This window comes from Pseudochaenichthys georgianus, chromosome 9 (assembly GCF_902827115.2).
Source record: "Pseudochaenichthys georgianus chromosome 9, fPseGeo1.2, whole genome shotgun sequence".
NCBI classification, from domain to species: Eukaryota; Metazoa; Chordata; class Actinopteri; order Perciformes; family Channichthyidae; genus Pseudochaenichthys; species Pseudochaenichthys georgianus.
This window is the reverse complement of record NC_047511.1, coordinates 25,396,758-25,414,539: the sequence shown is the minus strand read 5'-3', so window position 1 is coordinate 25,414,539 and position 17,782 is coordinate 25,396,758. Positions and strand designations below refer to the sequence as shown.

The 17,782-nt window shown below is 43.3% G+C and overlaps 1 protein-coding gene across 1 annotated transcript in view; it reads right to left on the bottom strand.

The window, feature by feature from the left end:
• The window catches only part of ptch1 (patched 1), a 58,172-nt gene extending 40,656 nt beyond the window's left edge, over positions 1 to 17,516 (bottom strand). Inside the window, exons 1-5 of the mRNA XM_034092046.2 lie at positions 16,999 to 17,516; positions 15,243 to 15,435; positions 1,473 to 1,662; positions 977 to 1,043; positions 747 to 838 (exon numbers count right to left, since the gene is read on the bottom strand). Coding sequence (XP_033947937.1) covers positions 747 to 838; positions 977 to 1,043; positions 1,473 to 1,662; positions 15,243 to 15,435; positions 16,999 to 17,169 — 713 coding nt within the window. The 5' untranslated portion in view covers positions 17,170 to 17,516. The remainder of the gene's footprint in view (positions 1 to 746; positions 839 to 976; positions 1,044 to 1,472; positions 1,663 to 15,242; positions 15,436 to 16,998) is intronic.
• Between the last annotated feature and the right edge of the window lie 266 nt (positions 17,517 to 17,782).

Sequence of the window (17,782 nt, the reverse complement as noted above, 5' to 3'; positions counted from 1 at the left end):
AAAAACCTTATTTACCATTTGACACACACACACACACACACACACACACACACACGGCTCTGCTGAGTATTACTGTAGCAGCAGGCCATTAGCAACAGCAGGGGCAGACAACGGTGTGAGGCCCAGGGCTGGAGAGAAACTACCGCCAGCGATACGCATGCCAGCCAACACTACAATAGAGCCTTCAGAGGGGACGACACACACACACACACACACACACACACACACACACACACACACACACACACACACACACACACACACACACACACACACACACACACACACACACACACACACACACACACACACACACACACACACACACACACACACACACACACACACACACACACACACACACACACACACACACACACACACACACACACACACACACACACACTCTTGGTCCTCTTTGGTGGATGGATTGATCCTGTTTGGGCAGCTTCTACTAAAGAGCTAAAAACAAGATCTAGAGATCCAGATCTACTCCTTTCCTGAACATGTCTGTATAATATAACCTTATACAATAATTCCATATCCATCACTGTCCCCAGACATCATTTAAATCAGTTTGCCTTACAGTAACAAGAGCTTATGTGTGCCAAATTAGGATTCTTAGAATCGATTATTTGGCCACATTAACAGAAATGTGACCTTGAAAGAAATCAGTCTGTTTTGATTGTGCTGACACATCATAAAATACAGATTTTGTTTGGTAAAAAGGACATGTTGGTACTTACGGTAGATAGACCATTCCAGACTGGAGCTTGGCTCCCTCCCAGAAACAATCCAAAGGTGTGATGATGAGGCAGGGGTGTAGCTTTTCTATGATCTAATTGGACACACACATGGCCCACACAGCAGGTTTCACACACATTAACAACAGGAAGTGTATACAGGAAAGACCAAACGATGGTCATGTTTCAATATATTGCAGACAGTAATACTAAGTGAATCATTTAAATCTTACCTGGTCCAAATGACTTTCTGTGACTAGTTCTCCTGATTTGTAGCACAAGTTTTCTAATTTCCATTGTCTGAAAAGGAGAACAGAAGAACATCATGAGCCCCTTAGGCTAGACTGAGCAAAGAAGAAAAATAAAACTTATTTCATCATTATGAGGAATTGCTTGAAAAAAATAGCTGAATCCAGGTACAGGTATGCTGTGTATGTCCAATATATTCTGTACAAGGACAAATATGGGCTGGAAAAGTGTCCAATTATTTGAAAGCAGTCCAATGCAATACAACAATGCCGGAAACTACAAACTGAAAGCTTCATGTATTTATTGTGGGAAATTAATACTTTATTTTATTTAATTAAATCGCCCTTTGAGAAATACTTGTGTTCTAATAAAGTCAATTTCGATTGTCCATAAGTGGAATATGTGATGCTTTTATGATGAAGACATACAGACATCAGGCAAAGCTGGAACACAGGTAGACATGATTGAGAAGTGAGTTACCTGTTATAAAGGTAAACATGAACTCTGCTGGCTCGGAGAGCTGACTCCAGGTGCTGTAGGAGCGCGTCCACCGTTAAAACATTTGCTCCGTCCTCCCGCGGCGTCTGGATCATCAGCTGAGGGTTAAACATGGCCTCCTCGCCTATATTCTGTCGCGTGTATGTCAGTTCCCGGTTCACACGCCCACCAACTGGAAAAAGGAGAGTGAATGTGTTTACATATGCATATTCAAACCCTTGCACAGTCTGCAGGTGGTTTGTATTTGATTAGTATACAATAGAATACAATGTTTATTACATTTAAGGCTCAACATTTACAGCTATTTATGGAATGTTACCCAAAACAAAATATATAGATCTTGTAAAAAGAGAAATACAATTATTTTAATGGTGGCCTCAAGTCCCCATTCGTCTAAAGCTTAGAATACCACTGTTTGCAGTTAACTAATTTATCTTCCATATTTCCAATGTGGACCTTGATGTAAAGACTAGTCTAGTGTCTAGGCTTCATCATGACATCCAGATCATTAACAAAAAATAATCTAATTTTTCAACTTAAAACTCTTTGTTTTTAATGTATACTTTTCTTACAAAACTGAAAATAATGAGCCCTAATCAAATTGTTTTTGCAATAATAATAATTTGATAAAAAAATGTATGTAAACAACAGTGAGACATCCTGAACACAACGCACACACACACACACACACACACACACACACACACACACACACACACACACACACACACACACACACACACACACACACACACACACACACACACACACACACACACACACACACACACACAAAAAGCATCATGTGCTAAAACATCTGTGACTGCAGAAGAGATCTTGTGCAAATCAAACCCAAAGACATCTCAACCTTATCGCACTTGTATCTTAAACAAAATCACTTTGCTTACAGTGAGCTTGTATCACTACAAAGCTAAACATCCCAATTCCTTTGAATCCAGAAGAGCAATATCACTCCAACAAATCCACATTTCACAAAAACAGCTCAATGTTTCTACTCAAATTTTAAAACAAGTCAGTAGCGCCAGAGCATGTTGACTACATATGCGTGTGACAGTATGTATGTGTTTGATGGAGAGAGAGAGAAAGAGAGGGGCTCTTTTCCAGGCTTAGCTCCCAGTATCGTGGTGGGACTAAGCCCTGTGCGTGCGCTCTGAGCTCTAAGCTAGCCCAAGCTACAAAAGCAGCCTTTCAGGCCCTTTAGTTGCCCTGCTCCACCCCAGTACAGCCAAGGCACTTTAGCAAGGTCTCTCTTCCAAACAGACAAAAACTTAAGCAGGCAATTGCAGTCATGTAAGCATGGGAAGTACATTTTTCAGCCAAGAGTTAACTTTTTATTAAAATGAAATGTTTTTGTGCATGTTTGGGACTTGATGAAGCCTTATACTTGTTGTGTGTGTGCATCCTTCAGTTCAGTGTTTCAATGTCTGATTTACAGGCAGAGGATTTAAGCCCTTCCATCATCAGTGACTGAAGGCTCAGTGATTTATAGTTATCTTCTTTTACATGCTCTCACAAACACTTGCGCTCACACACTAGGCCTGCACGATTTTGGGAACAAATATTTCTGACAAATATTGCGATTCGAATTGCGATATTTGTTTTTAAGCGACCCAACGGAAGTTTATTGTAAAATGCGGCCATAACTCCGGCTAGGAAGGTCGTATCAACGTGCTCCCGTCTCTTACATGAAACTTCCGTTGGGTTGCTTTAAAGTCAAGCTTCAGTTTAAGATTCACCCTGTCATAGAAACATGTGATGGAGCATTACTAACCTGACCCAGATGGTTTGTTTCACCAAACCATCTAAAGCTCCATTGGAAGCCATTTGGAAAGGGCAGGCACTTTCAGAAGCACTTGGCAGGTGATTGGATCAATCTGTCTATCACCTTCTATCATGGGCTACTTCTGATTGATTAACAATGGCTGGTACATGTGGAGCACAGCACTTCTGATTGGTGTGGATGACTGACACACAAGAAAAAAAAAGTTAAAAAAAATTGTAAAAAAAAAAAAAAGTTAATACAATTCGCAGGCTTTGCGATTTGATAATCGCATCATTTCTAATCGCGATTTCGATTTTAAATCGATTAATCGTTCAGCCCTATCACACACTCAAAATGCCTAGTGAGACGGCCAACTGTGTGAAAACTCTGCAACATTTTATTATGGCTTAATCCAATTTAAGAATTCCGCTCAATTCGTGCAACAGCACGCATAGATTGAATATTTTCAACCCATTGTAATGGCATTAAAGTTGAACATAAGCATGCCTGTTCTGCTGAGCTGGACCACCCAGTCAGACCAATGGAACAGGGAGGGAGGAGGCCATGTCTTGGGGCATTAGGAAAACACACTTGATTTATTTTTTTCTGGACCCAAAACATCATTCCCATCTGATCCTGTCTGAAAGCATGTTTATAATACTCATCACTAATAGCAGGCCTAGACTAACCAGAGCGACATGCTTTCTGCTGCTAGGCCAGCTACACGGCTAGGTTACAGCAGCCCTCTCTTCAAAAGAGCCCGCATGGAACTGATTTAGACCTTACGCACACTGACAGTGCACTAACAAGTCGACTTGTCTGGTACACTCAACGCTCAAATGCAAAAGCTGGCCCGAGGCTTGGTTATGGTGTACCGCCAAAGGGGAAGCATGGGAACACGGGTATGGTGAAAGAGGTGCTTACTTTCTCAGTTTCTATATGTGAAAGGAGATAAGGGAAGCTCCGATTAAAATAAATGGGAGGGACGAGTTTAGAAAGTACTCGTTTTTTGTTATGAACACATTCCAAGTTGTGGACTGCCACCCAAAGACCTTAAGTTTACAGCAAGCAGCGAGGAACAGGTCAAGTCAAAGGAATGTACTCTCTCTACAGGAAACAGCACATCACGGCCTCTGGCTTAGAGAATTCCACACTTCACGAGGTTACAGCGTTTTGGGGTCAACACTCACACAGCCTCGGGGTGAAATTAACACCCCAGCTGGACCAAGAAAACGTGTGAGTGTGTGAGTGTGCACTGACATACTGGCGAGTGTGTGAGTGTGTGTGTGTACACACACAGCTGTGTTTCTTCAATGACACATATTCCCATATTCCTTCTCCTAAGAAAACTGGTTGACCTCGGCATGTGTTGACATCTTGAAGGTGTCCCGCTCCAGGCTCAGCGGCTGTGACCTAAAACAAAGTGTCACCGACTTTCAAATGCATCCCATGCTAGGTTCATGTCTCACTCACTTCTTTCTATTGCTTGTTCTTTCCCTTCTGCATCACTCACTTTACCGTTTATCCATTCTTTTACAACGATTGGCAAATAAATTAACAGCTGCTGGAATGGCAAGTCTCTTAAGTGGTTGAACAGAAAAGCAATCAGCCACCATTTAAAATAACTGTTACTAAGAGTGACTCTGCAAGTTAACCATACATTTAAAATCTTTACTGGTCCCAGTTTTTCAGTTGATGGTTGTCTTGGTCTTCTGTGATCATTTAATAAGTGTCCAAGATTTAGACAAAAAGCAATTTAATTATATCATCTCAAAAATCCAAAGTTAAAAACTGTTGTTATTCATATGCCCTAAACTTATGAATTTTGACTCCTCATGTCATCACAAGCCATCTCTTAATTTACCGACATGTTCAAATGTTTAATTTCCATCTGTGTGTGAGTTATATCTGCAGATGCATGATGTCTAGTGAATGTTCAAAAACACTAAACTAAGCCGTTATAAAAAAATATACCTCCACAGAATCAAAGTGAGAAGAGAACAGAAGAAGAAGCAGGCCCATGTGTGTCACTGTATTAGAGCGCTCAGTGCTGGTATTCAGTGTGTTGCATAACATTAACCCTTGGCCCCCCCATTATCAAAGTAGGGGAACGGGGGACGGTAGGGACGAAGGGAGAGAAAGCAGGTTTCTAAGGAACTGACATCACCCTCCTTCCTCCTTTCAGTCCTGAACCCCCCCTCATCTTTATACTCTCATTTTCGCTCTCTTTGCTCTATTCACAACTACTCTGTGATTGGCCAGATCATGATGGCAATCAGCCCAGCCCCTCTGTCAAAGCCAGCCCACCCCCTTTTCCCCTTGCCAACTTTCTCTCTTTTCTATGCAACACACAACAGCATAGACCCACCCCCTGCACATCTCCTACTCCTGACAACGGAAACATCCCTCACTTTAAGGGAAAACACACAACAAGGGCAAACAACTCCTACACCTCTTGAGTATGATGCTGGTATGAAAATACACTCTCACGCTGTGCTGCTCATACACTACGTACAAACATTTCCCTTTCCAATAACAGAATCAGGTAATAAGCAGATCCAGAATATGTTTGATCGACTGTGACTTTCACTACAACTAGCAAAGGTCTGATAAAATATCTGACCAAAAAGATGCTAAATGTCTCTTATCTTTGTGGGATATGTACCGTACTGTATGTACATATGGCTGCAGACATCTCTGTGTGTGTGTGTGTGTGTGTGTGTGTGTGCGCGCGCGCGCAGAGAAAGGATTAGCTGGATTAGGCCCCCTCTCAGTAGGGACCCCCTGTGGTGAGGAGGAAGCCCCCCGAAACCAGGTCATCTCTTTGCCACCAAGTTTACAGCGACCTCCCATACCCTGAGCCCCCTATACCGCTGAGGATATGCAGAGGTCTATACAGCTCTCTGCAGAACGTTGTTTTTAAACTAAAAACAACATGCTGTTAATAAATGCATGTTTTCGTGTGACCCTTCAGAAAAGGTAATTGTTGGGAACGATATGTCAACATCTCCATATACAAGATAAACTCAATCAAAGTGTTCTCATATGTAAAATCAGACACAGCTGCTTATGCTAACACTGAATTGTAAGTTACCTAAGAGGTTGAGCCATAAAAGACATATGTAGAAAAAGGCATTCCACAGATGCACTTGTGTTGTTTCAAATCTGGGTTTCATCACTCTTTTAAAACATCTTATTTGACCTTGATTGTTCCCTGCTATTGATCCATCTGTTCAGGTAGGGCTTCCTTCCTTATGCGCCCCCCCCTAAGGTCAACACCTCCTCTCTTCTCCTCCTTCCTGTTTGTCTCCTCCTCAGCTGCTAGTGCCAATCAACTGACAGTGTTGATCACACCTGTTGCCTTCCTCCAACGTTGGCCTTCTTCTACCTTTACCATCTGCTTCCCCTTAGGTTTTCCTGCTGCATTATATTAATGCTGAGACTGAATAGTATATAACACTTTTTAAAAGACACACATTTAGTTGGTTTACATAATTTTGTATAACTTGTCTTTTCCATCGAGCGACTTTCTCCTATTCTGAAATGTAATACATGCTGGATTGCATTAGTAGAAAAGCAGCAGAGAGATGTCACCATCTACATCCTCTATTCTTTGAGATGTCACTTGCACCCTCTCCATCTTTTGCAGCTGCATTATTAAGAGAACTAGCAGTAATAGTTGTGGTGGTCGTGGTAGTAGCACACACAGCTGTATACAAAGCAGTAATAGTAGTTCTGAATGTGGGTTCTGCATTGCAGGTGTGCACACAGCCACAAATATGTGATGAAAGGCCTCACTGAGAGACGAGACCCAATCTGACCCATGCTGAGCCCCCTTCACTCTCTCGCTCCCCCTCTTTTTCTCTCTTTCCCTCTCCTTTCAGCTTACAAAGAGGAGGGGGCTACGAAGAAGAAGAAGAAGAAGAAGAAGAAGAAGAAGAAGAAGAAGAAGAAGAAGAAGAAGAAGAAGAAGAAGAAGAAGAAGAAGAAGAAGAAGAAGAAGAAGAAGAAGAAGAAGAAGAAGAAGAAGAAGAAGAAGAAGAAGAAGAAGAAGAAGAAGAAGAAGAAGAAGAAGAAGAAGACATGCAAGGTAGAGAGTAGGTGACCACAAAAAAAAAGGAAAAAAAGTGAGAGGATGAGAGAAAAGAGAGAGGTAGTTAAGGAACAGAGTGGAAGTGCTCTGATGTACAGCTGAATCTGAGAGTCTCCTCATGCAGCTACACACACCCTAGCACCTCAACCCCTGACACAAATGTGACACCCCAGCTGCCAACCCCTGCCACCCCCACCCAACCCTCTCTCCGAACCCCCACCCATACCACCCCCAAACTCCAGCATTACCATATGTATGGGTCCCCTCGCTCCTGATTATGCTAATCACCTGTCCGGCCCCTGCAGACCCTAAAATGGGTGTATTTAGCAGTCGGCTGGCTCCCATTGCAGCTTCCCCTGGGCCCGAGGTGTACATTCACACACTCCTCAATGGGCAGATTCTTCCACGTTGCTGCCCTCATTCAGGTCCCACTCTCTCCTCCCAACCCCCCACCCTGAAAAAAGTCCTATTCAATGCCAATGGATTCACAGTGCAGTGGAAAGAGTAGGGCAAGAAAATGCTGACATGTGTTTGTAGCATGTGCGTGCATGGGTGAAGATGTTGTAGTTCAATTAACAAAACTCAACAAATGTGCAATTGATACTGCCATTGTAAAAGTCATGTAAATATGTTGAAACTCTACACAGATATGGTAGATGTTTTAAAACATAACAAGAAAAAAAACTCCATCCATCTCCAGTTCTGTCGGGGAAAAATCTCATCCTGTATCTCCTGTCAGTGCCTGTCCAATGCAAGCCAGGTGAGCGATCTCTCCCTGCTGCATTTACTGCCATCTGATTGGCCCGCAGCCCAGCCATAACAGACCGTGACATGAGCCTGAACAGCCAATCTCATCCAGCCATCTTTCTGTCATTTCCTGGAAAGATGGCCAATGATTCCGGGTATCCCGAAATCAAACATTCCAAAGTGTGTAATACAAGACACAGAAACAAAGATAGTGTGAATGGAAGAAGACAAAAGTAAATGGAATATCCTTACCAGTTTTCCATTCTTGCATTCATGTTTTATGGTTACCTTTGCACTTTATCTTTTGTTTAATATCATTTTAAAATGGATACTACTGTTGCCAATTTGTAACATTGGTCTCTGCCAAAGTCAATACTTACAACTGAACTGCTCAATGTAGTGTCAACTTTGCGTTAACTCAGTGTTGTGTACAGTAGGTTGAAGAAAGTGGTTTGGTTAAAACATCTTCCCACTGGGACCAAAATCCATGCCAAGGACATGCATAGGAGTAAACTAAAACAGTTAAGTGGTTTGGAAAACCAGCTGCAAGATGCTTGAACACTCCAGTAAGAAGATGGGAATTAGAAAGTTGAGTTATTATTCACTGCGATTCACCAATTAAGACCATCACTTTCACATTAAAACTTTGATTACAAGTTAATATAGAAATAGTCATAAGAGCAGCTTTAAATAAAAACAATTTTGCAACAAGCCAAAGAATATGTAATACAGAAAGGTATTGTCACACAACTGCTGTTCTGTACTGTGAGCAGACCTGGGCAAAATCTCACACGTAAATGTTTAAACAGAAGAAAGGACACAATGACAGAATAAAAAGTTATTCCCGTCAGGCCTTGTTGCACTAAATAACACAACAGTCGGGTCACAAGTTCCCAACGTCCTCAGGCTTCAGTCAGACTTGCAGGGCGGTCTCGGTACAGGAGACTATTTCACTCTGACGCATACTGACTCAATCTGGAGCTGCAAACCTCTCAATCATCTAAGAGAGGAAATGTTTTATATCACTGTATCTTTAGGCCTTGCGTGTGCATGTGTGGTACTTGTGTTATTGCAGTTGCTGACAGATTCTATGACGTTGTGCTATAGGAATTGCAATGAACTATACTGCTATGTACGTAACCCAAGTGTGCCAGGGGGGCTAAACAATTCCAACCCCACACGCGGTTTAGAGATGTTTATAGTATGTTTGCATGAAAAATTCTCTGCGCTGGAGTCTGAAAAGCATCAATCCACACTCCTGGTATACGGTAGGCACTGCAGCAAAAACACAAACACACTACCGCTACTATACTCCTGCTTCTTTCCTTGCTCGGTCTCCCCCCAACACACACACTCTGCTTCTGCTGTTTTGTACTTTCTCCACCCCTCTGGCAGTCAACGCTGTGAGGGAGGGAAGAGGGAGGGAGGGGGAGGGGAGGGAAGGGAAGGAGGGAGGCCAGACCACCCTGCTCTCATGGCAGGGCTGAGTGTTTACATTGCCGTGGCTCACTCTGTAATACATCTGGCATTCTGAGGCCACTTTCTCCAGCCAGGGACGGGGGAGTGGTGGTGGTGGAGGGGGAGGAGGCTTGGGTAAAGAGAGAGACCTTTCTGGCAGAGAGAAAAAGAGAGGGATAGAAAACAGAGAGAAAGAAAGAAATAGAGAAGGAGGTAGAGAAGGAGGTAGAGGGGGAGGGTAATTCTCTCCACAGTCTCCTGTGATCGGTCATTCGCAGGGCTCTGGTTTTTGAATAAGAGCGCCTGAAAGAATGCAAAATGTAAACAGAGAGCTTGGAGGCATCTCAGGATGTCGTTTGTGAATGGGAGTGCATTCGCCTGGAGTGCACACACACACAAACACAATAACACACACCCAACATGGTTAGCAAGCACATTTAAAGTTATTACAAATTTACTTGGGGTAATATACACACAACTGTTTTCAAATGAGGGAGAGCTAGCTTGAGAAAACACTGCTGTAAGTCTGTGTACAGTACCAGAGGCGCAATGTTTCCCCACACTAAATCCTTCACCAGCAAGCCTGCACTTTTCATCAACTCGTAAAGTTTAACACAACACGCTGGAATGTTATTCCTTCTATAGAGGCTTAATCCTGTTTGCAGTGAACTGATAAACACAAACTTAATTGAGTCCAGTTTTAAAAAATGTTAGAAAGGGGTGCATGTTTGCATGCTCACATTTGTGTGTGACTGAGAGGATGGAAAGAGAAAGATAAATGACTGTGGCGTATTCTGTGCAAACTAGGAAAGAATATTGGGTGTGGGCACGTTTGTGTGTTTGATTGCTTGCGGCTGCTGAATGAAAGCAGTTGGAGATGGAGTGTGAGGGAGAGAGTAAAAGAAAACTAGAGAAAAAGGGAGGAAAACAGATGAATAAAGAGGAAAAATAGCAAAGAGAGGCCTGATCAAAATAGCCTGCAATGCCAGCCCTGGTCAACCACCTACTCATTCACAGAACCCAAACTCCAAAGCCTCTCTGCATATGTGAATGTGTGTGCATGTGCGTGTGCATCCAAGCATGTATCAATGCTCCCATACACATCAAAAGCTGGATAATTCAATCATGCAAACCACAATCCTCTCAGTGGAGACGCCACATTTAGGGCCCTCCTCCTCCTATTCCTTCTCCTCATCTTCGTCCACAAGAAAGGATGTCATGGCTTCTTCCGCATGCATTTAACATTATACCGCTCCCTTCTCCGCTGCCATTACAAGCAAAACAACAAAACAACCACCAACTCTGGGTACTCAACTCTTAATCGCACTAGATATAAAACAGACATGCAATGTGGGGAGGGAGCTACTTTAGAGAGAAAAAACACATTTGGTCCATGTTTGGTTACAGTAATTCAGAGATTAAAGCAACATCTATCTCTGATTCACTGCCCTCTGCTGGAGGACAGATGTCAAAAGGTTAAGAATGAGTTAGTTAATTAAAATACTGATACAAGACAGAACAATGTCTCCGCATGTGACTCATGCGATGCACTCCTACAGGCATGCAGAAATGAGTAGAGATGCACACACATACAGGACACAAACAATGCCTGGTGACAGCTGTGACTTGCTGCATTTTCTCTCCCATCCTCCACCCCTTGCCTCCCCTCTGCTGTGAGTCTTCACTCTGCACCCAGGCCACAGGGCGAGTATCAGGTGAGGTTTTAAATAGCGGGGCCTCTACGAGATGACCTCAGGGTCCCAGAGGTCTACCCTGTGGCCCCTAGCCTCTACACGCATGTCCCCCAAGAAAGCGCTCCGGGACCAGGGGCCTCCCCTCAGTCTGTAGCCTTGAGACTGCAATCCATAGCCCTATGCCCCCGTTCAGGTCATAAATCTAAGGACGATATACTATTATATTCAATTAAAAGCACTCACACATATCTTTGTGTTCTTGATGAAAACAAAAGATATCCTCTGAATGCCATAGGCCTCGTATTCTCCTTTGTTACTTACTGGTAACGCTAACCTCAATTCAGCCCAGATTACAGTGCAGCTATATCTCATCTGCTCAACCCACAGTTTCAACGTCAACCCTTGGCCGGAGCTTGAGCCACAAAAGACCCATTTCCAAATGTTCTCCTGCCCTCTCTCACCCATCAACACAGCCCCTTAACCACAGCCACATATCCAGCTCCTCTCTCAGCACCCAAACACAGCGAAAGAGCGAGGGGCCATTCTACAGGAAGGCCAATGTTTACGCGATACTGTTTTAATTAGAGGCAGGCTGCGCTGCTATTTTCTTTACAATTTGGCCTATGTTTGCCTTAACCTAGAATGCCAAGGGATGGCTCCATTTTCGATTTGAGGAGGAACTCTAAAGGGGTCTTTTTCCTCTCTTCTATGCCTCTGCTTCTCGACTGTATAGTTATATAGTACATGCTAATCAACGAAAGTTCATCTAGAATTCTCTGCAATTTGAAACTGAGGATGTATCTGAAATCAATGACAGGCCATTAGGCATGTCTTCTGACATTGGGGAAAGCACACAGAGGGTGTGAAGTAGGGCTGCACGATTTTGGGAAAAACAATCGAATTGCGATTTTTCTGACAAATATTGCGATTCGATTTGCGATATTTGTTTTTAAGCGACCCAACGGAAGTTTATTGTAAAATGCGGCCATATCTCCGGCTCGGAAGGTCGCATCAACATGCTCCCGTCTCTAGCACTCCCGCAGCCCGAGCTACGAGTGAAAGAACTAAACTTACATGAAACTTCCGTTGGGTTGCTTTAAAGTCAAGCTTCAGTTTAAGATTCACCCTGTAATAGATGTAAAACATGTGATGGAGCATTACTAACCTGACTCAGATGGTTTGTTTCACCAAACCATCTAGGAAAGCTCCATTTGAAGCCATTTGGCACTTTCAAAAATACTTGGCAGGTGATTGGATCAATCTGTCTATCACCTTCTATCATGGGCCACTTCTGATTGGTTAACAATGGCTGGTACATGTGGAGCACAGCACTTCTGATTGGTGTGGATGACTGACACACAAGAAGAACAAACTTTTTTTTTTTTTTTTTAAAGTTTTAAAAAATAAATATCATTCCCTTAATGTAGATCCTCATTGGTTTGACACAATCGCCCCTTTGTGCAGGCATGCGGCTCACTCCCAATTGCTCTCTGTCGCTTTGTCTAATAAACAGAACTTCCTGTGTCAGAGTGTTTATAAACGGTGCTGAGTGAGCACTGTTTGAGAAAAGACAATCTCTTCGAAAGCTGCGGCACGTGACAGCATGTAGAATAAACACACTAGCGGGCTAATGGTGGTCTGCTGTAGACCTCGACACTAGCAGAAAGCAGGTGACGACAGACACCACATGAGATCACAAACGTGAAAATGCAGCACCAGTCAATTGTAAAGCAATTGAGAGATTTAATATGAGCCGAGTGTATTGTGTGAGTATACGTGCGTCCACAGGCCACACAGCTTCCAGGCGGGGTCGTCCATGGGTCGCCTGCGGAGGGCAGTTCCAAATGTAACATAAACAGCCGCTCTTTCCTCTCCTCCTCTCTCCTCTCAGACGATGGGCCAGTCCCCCAGCACAGCCCAGCACAGCGTTCCACGGCCCAGGCAGAACTAATCTATCCCTCAGCTGTGCAGTCTAATCTAAACAAACAGATCTCTCCCTATCAGCATCTGGAACCCCTCACGTACCGGGACCTAGGAAACCACCGCAGCCCAGTCTCTTTGTCAGTGCATGTGTGTAACACTATGAACCACTGTGAGACGTGTTGTAGATGTCTACTAGAGGTCACCAGTAGTATTTTTACAATATCAAAATGTTATGGTGTCACTCTAGTTATAGGTTACGGCAGAAAATCTAGCTTTCAAACTACTTAATCATCAATTATGTGCCGGTGAATTTGATGATATGCCAATAGGGAACAGTGCCATTTACAGTGCCATTTATTTGAAACTTAATATTCGTGAAGTATGAGACATTTCATTCCCTTTAGACTTTAAATGTGGTTGTAAAAATGTTTTAGTTTGCTGCTTCATGAAGCACAGCAGCTGCAGTCAGCTTAAATCCATGATAGTTACAATGTATTTCTTGGACAAAAGTTTTCCAAACTGTATTAAGATAATCCAAATGTATAAAAACATCAATAAAGATTCAAACAATAACTTCGGCATATTGTAGGTGTAGGTGGAACACTAGTTCCAGAAGAGCTCCCAAGAGGGGAATAGTGTGACATGAAAGAGTAAATAAAGAGAAATATAAATCACAAGTTGACATATCCCAAAAGGGATATCTTTACATTGCTTTTGAGTAATGCCATTTCCAACAATTGTTCATGCAGTATAATTAAATTAAGTTCTATCAAAAATAGTCAGCAATAACTTTTCTGTCAAACAATTTATCGACTTTATCAATTTAATTTCGGCACTCAATAAAGGTTGGTAGCAACTTTCTATGCTCTGTTATAATGTGGACTTTTTATATGGTGCCCCTCACTGGAGTTCACATAACCGTGGTATGACATGTGAAAAAGGGTGTGAATAGAGTGTGTTCCTCTGGCTACAATCAGGAGTCCTGTACTGAGGAGGCACCCCTCTGCCTTAACTGCTGTTAACTGCGCCTGCGCCACAGATTAGAAGAACACGCTGCTGGTCAGATCCCTGCAGAAGCACGCAATGAGGGAACAGCCAACCCGGGGAGGAGGTGAGGGGTTTGATCTGTGTAGGAATCAGTCTGCTTTAATTTTTTATCTCCAGAGCTATACATGTTTATATCAGGGTGGGTAGTTAAAATGGGTTGAAACCAGAGGCAACCACACAAACTAAAAACAACTATGCGTGAAAACTATTTTGTTTCTTCTTTCATGACCAGAATACCTATTCAATTTCTCAGCAGCAAAATCTGCTTCTCCATTCATGAGTCTTACAGCCAACTCTAGCACTAAGTGCAGGAATGCGGATCAAAGGAAAGGAAAAAAGCACAGCCCCTTCCCCTTACCCCCCAAGCACCACCCATATGCACAGTCCCTTTTTCCTTAAAAATGTTCAGTCTACTTAAGTTGTTTCTGAAAAACAACAAGTGAGCTTCATATCCACTCCTCAAATATGAGTTCCTATCCTCACTCCGCTTTTTCCCTGCAGACACAAATCTTTTTGGAAAGTTGAGAGCTGTCCAAAACGGGACCACACACAGTCTCTGAGCATTCAACTGCTGGGGGCAGGCAGGCAGACACACACTCACACACACACTCACAAAATGGCGGCTTTGACAAAAATGTCCTCTACCCCTAAAGCTGCTTATGAACTTAATTACATCCTTACTTCTGAGTGCAGTCACAGTCACCTCTTGCACATCTTGTATGTGCATCTAAAATGGCTTGAGAAGCTGCAAGTATATTAGGGAAATTCTACTATTTTCAAGTATCACTTGGCCACTTGCCAGGGCCTAAAAAATAAACAATTCCCCTGGCTTGTTTAGAAGCACCCACTAACCCTAAACCATCACACGCTAGTCCAAACATTCAATATCAAATATTACAGCTTCAAAAGAATAGAACAAAATATGAATCCCAGCATCTTACATTCAAAACACACACACACTTTACAAACAGATACACACAAACAGACAACAAATCAGAGTTTCTTACCTTCAACCCAAAGTTTCTCCACGTCCGTCTCCAAATTAGCTGCCCTTAAGCCCACAGCAAAAGCTCCAAAAATCATGAGGCCCACAACCAAAAACTTTCCGCAGTTCTTTTGTATGTAACAGCCCAGCCTGAATAAAAGTCTCTGGAACTTCGCTCTCAGCCATAGAGGTGCTTTCCTCCCAGTCGCCTTCCCCTAGAATGAGACAAGAGAAGTAAAGTTATTATAAATTCAAACACAAAACATACACTTACCTGTACAGGTATATCTGAAGGGTTTAATAGAAAAGGTTTGATGTTTTACAGAATTGAACACCATGGGTGGTACCTGATGTGTTCAATCAAAGAGTCTTCAAATATTTAAACTATGGGCCACAATTTCACTCCAGAGACACTTCATTTGAGAAGTCTAGTTGTTATGATTCGCTTTGAGACTGCAAGTGTCTCTATCATGATGGCTATGGCGAAAATGGGAGTTGTGATCAAAACATTAAAACCCATTCACTGTCCCACTCATCTAACCTGTGATGATTGAAATATACACATCTGTTGAGGACCGCCTAGAAACCACTATGGACTCCCCAGAGTGAGAGCCACAGGTTCTGTCATATCAGTAACATGTATAAACGGTAACCTAAGCAGGAGACATGCAAAAGGAAGATATCTTCATCCCCTACAGGTCACCCACACACGCACAGCCTGGTCCATTCGTGACATTTTGCTGCTACACGGATGAGTTATGAGAATGCTAATACACACACACACAGACATTAGGTGTCACTGGTTTGTGTTGCTGTGCTCAGAAATAGGTTTAGAGCTGGACCTCCAGAGTTGATGAAGGTAAAAGGGACAAAGTTGTCAGGACACAATGATGCAGTAGGTGATGTTTTGATAATAAACCTTCTCTGTGTCCTGTATTCTATAAAGAGATATCCTTATGCAAACCCATGTATTTCAGGGTTTTAAAATCCTGATTTGGAAGCATGATAATCCTGTTAAAGTATGGTCCCTGTGAATAGAGCCAAAACACCTTAAAAGTGTAAAAAGGCTTTGCTTCCGACTCCACGGAAGTTACTCTATTGTTTGTAATTTGTCAGTTAAGTACTCTGCATTAATACCCACGCACACCTGCACAGCATACTTTGATATTAAATGCCGTGAAAGGGGGCATGTGGTTAAACCCACAAAACCCACCACACACAGCTCCACTCCCCGTGCAGCAGCCCGTGTGTTCCGGCCTGCATGGGGAGTGGAGGAGCCATCACAGGGGGACTCACAATATTTGTGAACGGAAGAGGGCAGCCACATGGATTCTTTCCCCCTTTACACGAGTCTCACAATTGTAGAAACTGTCAAACTAACATTAAAGTTAGCCAACAACACTTTTTACGCCGCTCGTGCAGAGAAGCACAAAGCTGGATGTTGTGAAAAAGTCATAGTGTCGACTGTGTGTGGTGTGAAAGCGGCATGTTTTCCTGCTCAGAGACCGTTATAGGTTGGGATGTTGTAGTAGGAGTGTTTGTATTTGCTCATACAACTTGCTTCACGTGCTTAAACAGATGCAAGTTGCAGAATGATATTTTAAATGTTGCACAGTTAAAAACGAACCACCTCTCCGCTCACTACAACCTTGCCTTAGCCCTGTGTCCCCCTGCCCGTTACCTAGCAGCGACTGGACATAGTTTGGCCACTGTTTTCGGCGAATTCAATGAAACGAAGACCACAAAAGTCTCTCTCGGTTTAGATGAGGAATAAGCACCTGGGTTATTTGCTCCAAAGCAAAGCTCGCATCGCAGTAACTTGGCCGCTGCAAATACTCCAAATCCAGCGGTGTGTTGCGGGTATAGTCCCCCCTGTTCCTCCGCCTTATCCTGGGCCGATCGGGGTCTCTGGTTTCCTGCTCGGAGGGCGCATTAGCAGCCGAGGCCATGTTGCGGGGACTGCGAGACTGTTTCCCACTTTATAGTATTTCCCCGAGAGCGTGTAGCGATATCCCAAGGCAACAAAGTTTCCCTCTCGGAGATCTCACAACCGTGAAGTAGGACTTCATACTCCTGTTGGAGACGGCGAGTCAAAGTCTGCGCCTTCCATCCCAACATTTCGCGATCCGGAGGTCTCCACCGCTTTCACCGCATTCCCCGTGTCTCTTAAAAAAAGCAAGTTTCTCTCAAAAAGGGAGGTGCGCAAAGTGATTCCCATACAGAAGTCTTTGGGCGAGAAAGCTCGATAGTCGTTGCATTCTGGTGAGATCTATGTGGTCTTCCCCTGGGCCGCGCGTCACGGCTAACTCTGAGATTCAATAGAAGAGGAGAAAAAGACCTCTCTCCATTTGGAGGCAGAGGAGGAGGAGGGGTGTAAAGGGAAAAAAAACGAGATCCCGCCTCTGGGGCTGTCAGATTGCAGGACTTTCTTTCATCTGATTGGTTCCAGAAGGGCAAAAATTACTCAGCAAACATGACTATTATTAGCTGCTTAGCAACAGCTCACTAAAGTAGAGAGACCACCCAGGCAGGGAGACCTCATGTGTGCATCTCCAACTTCAG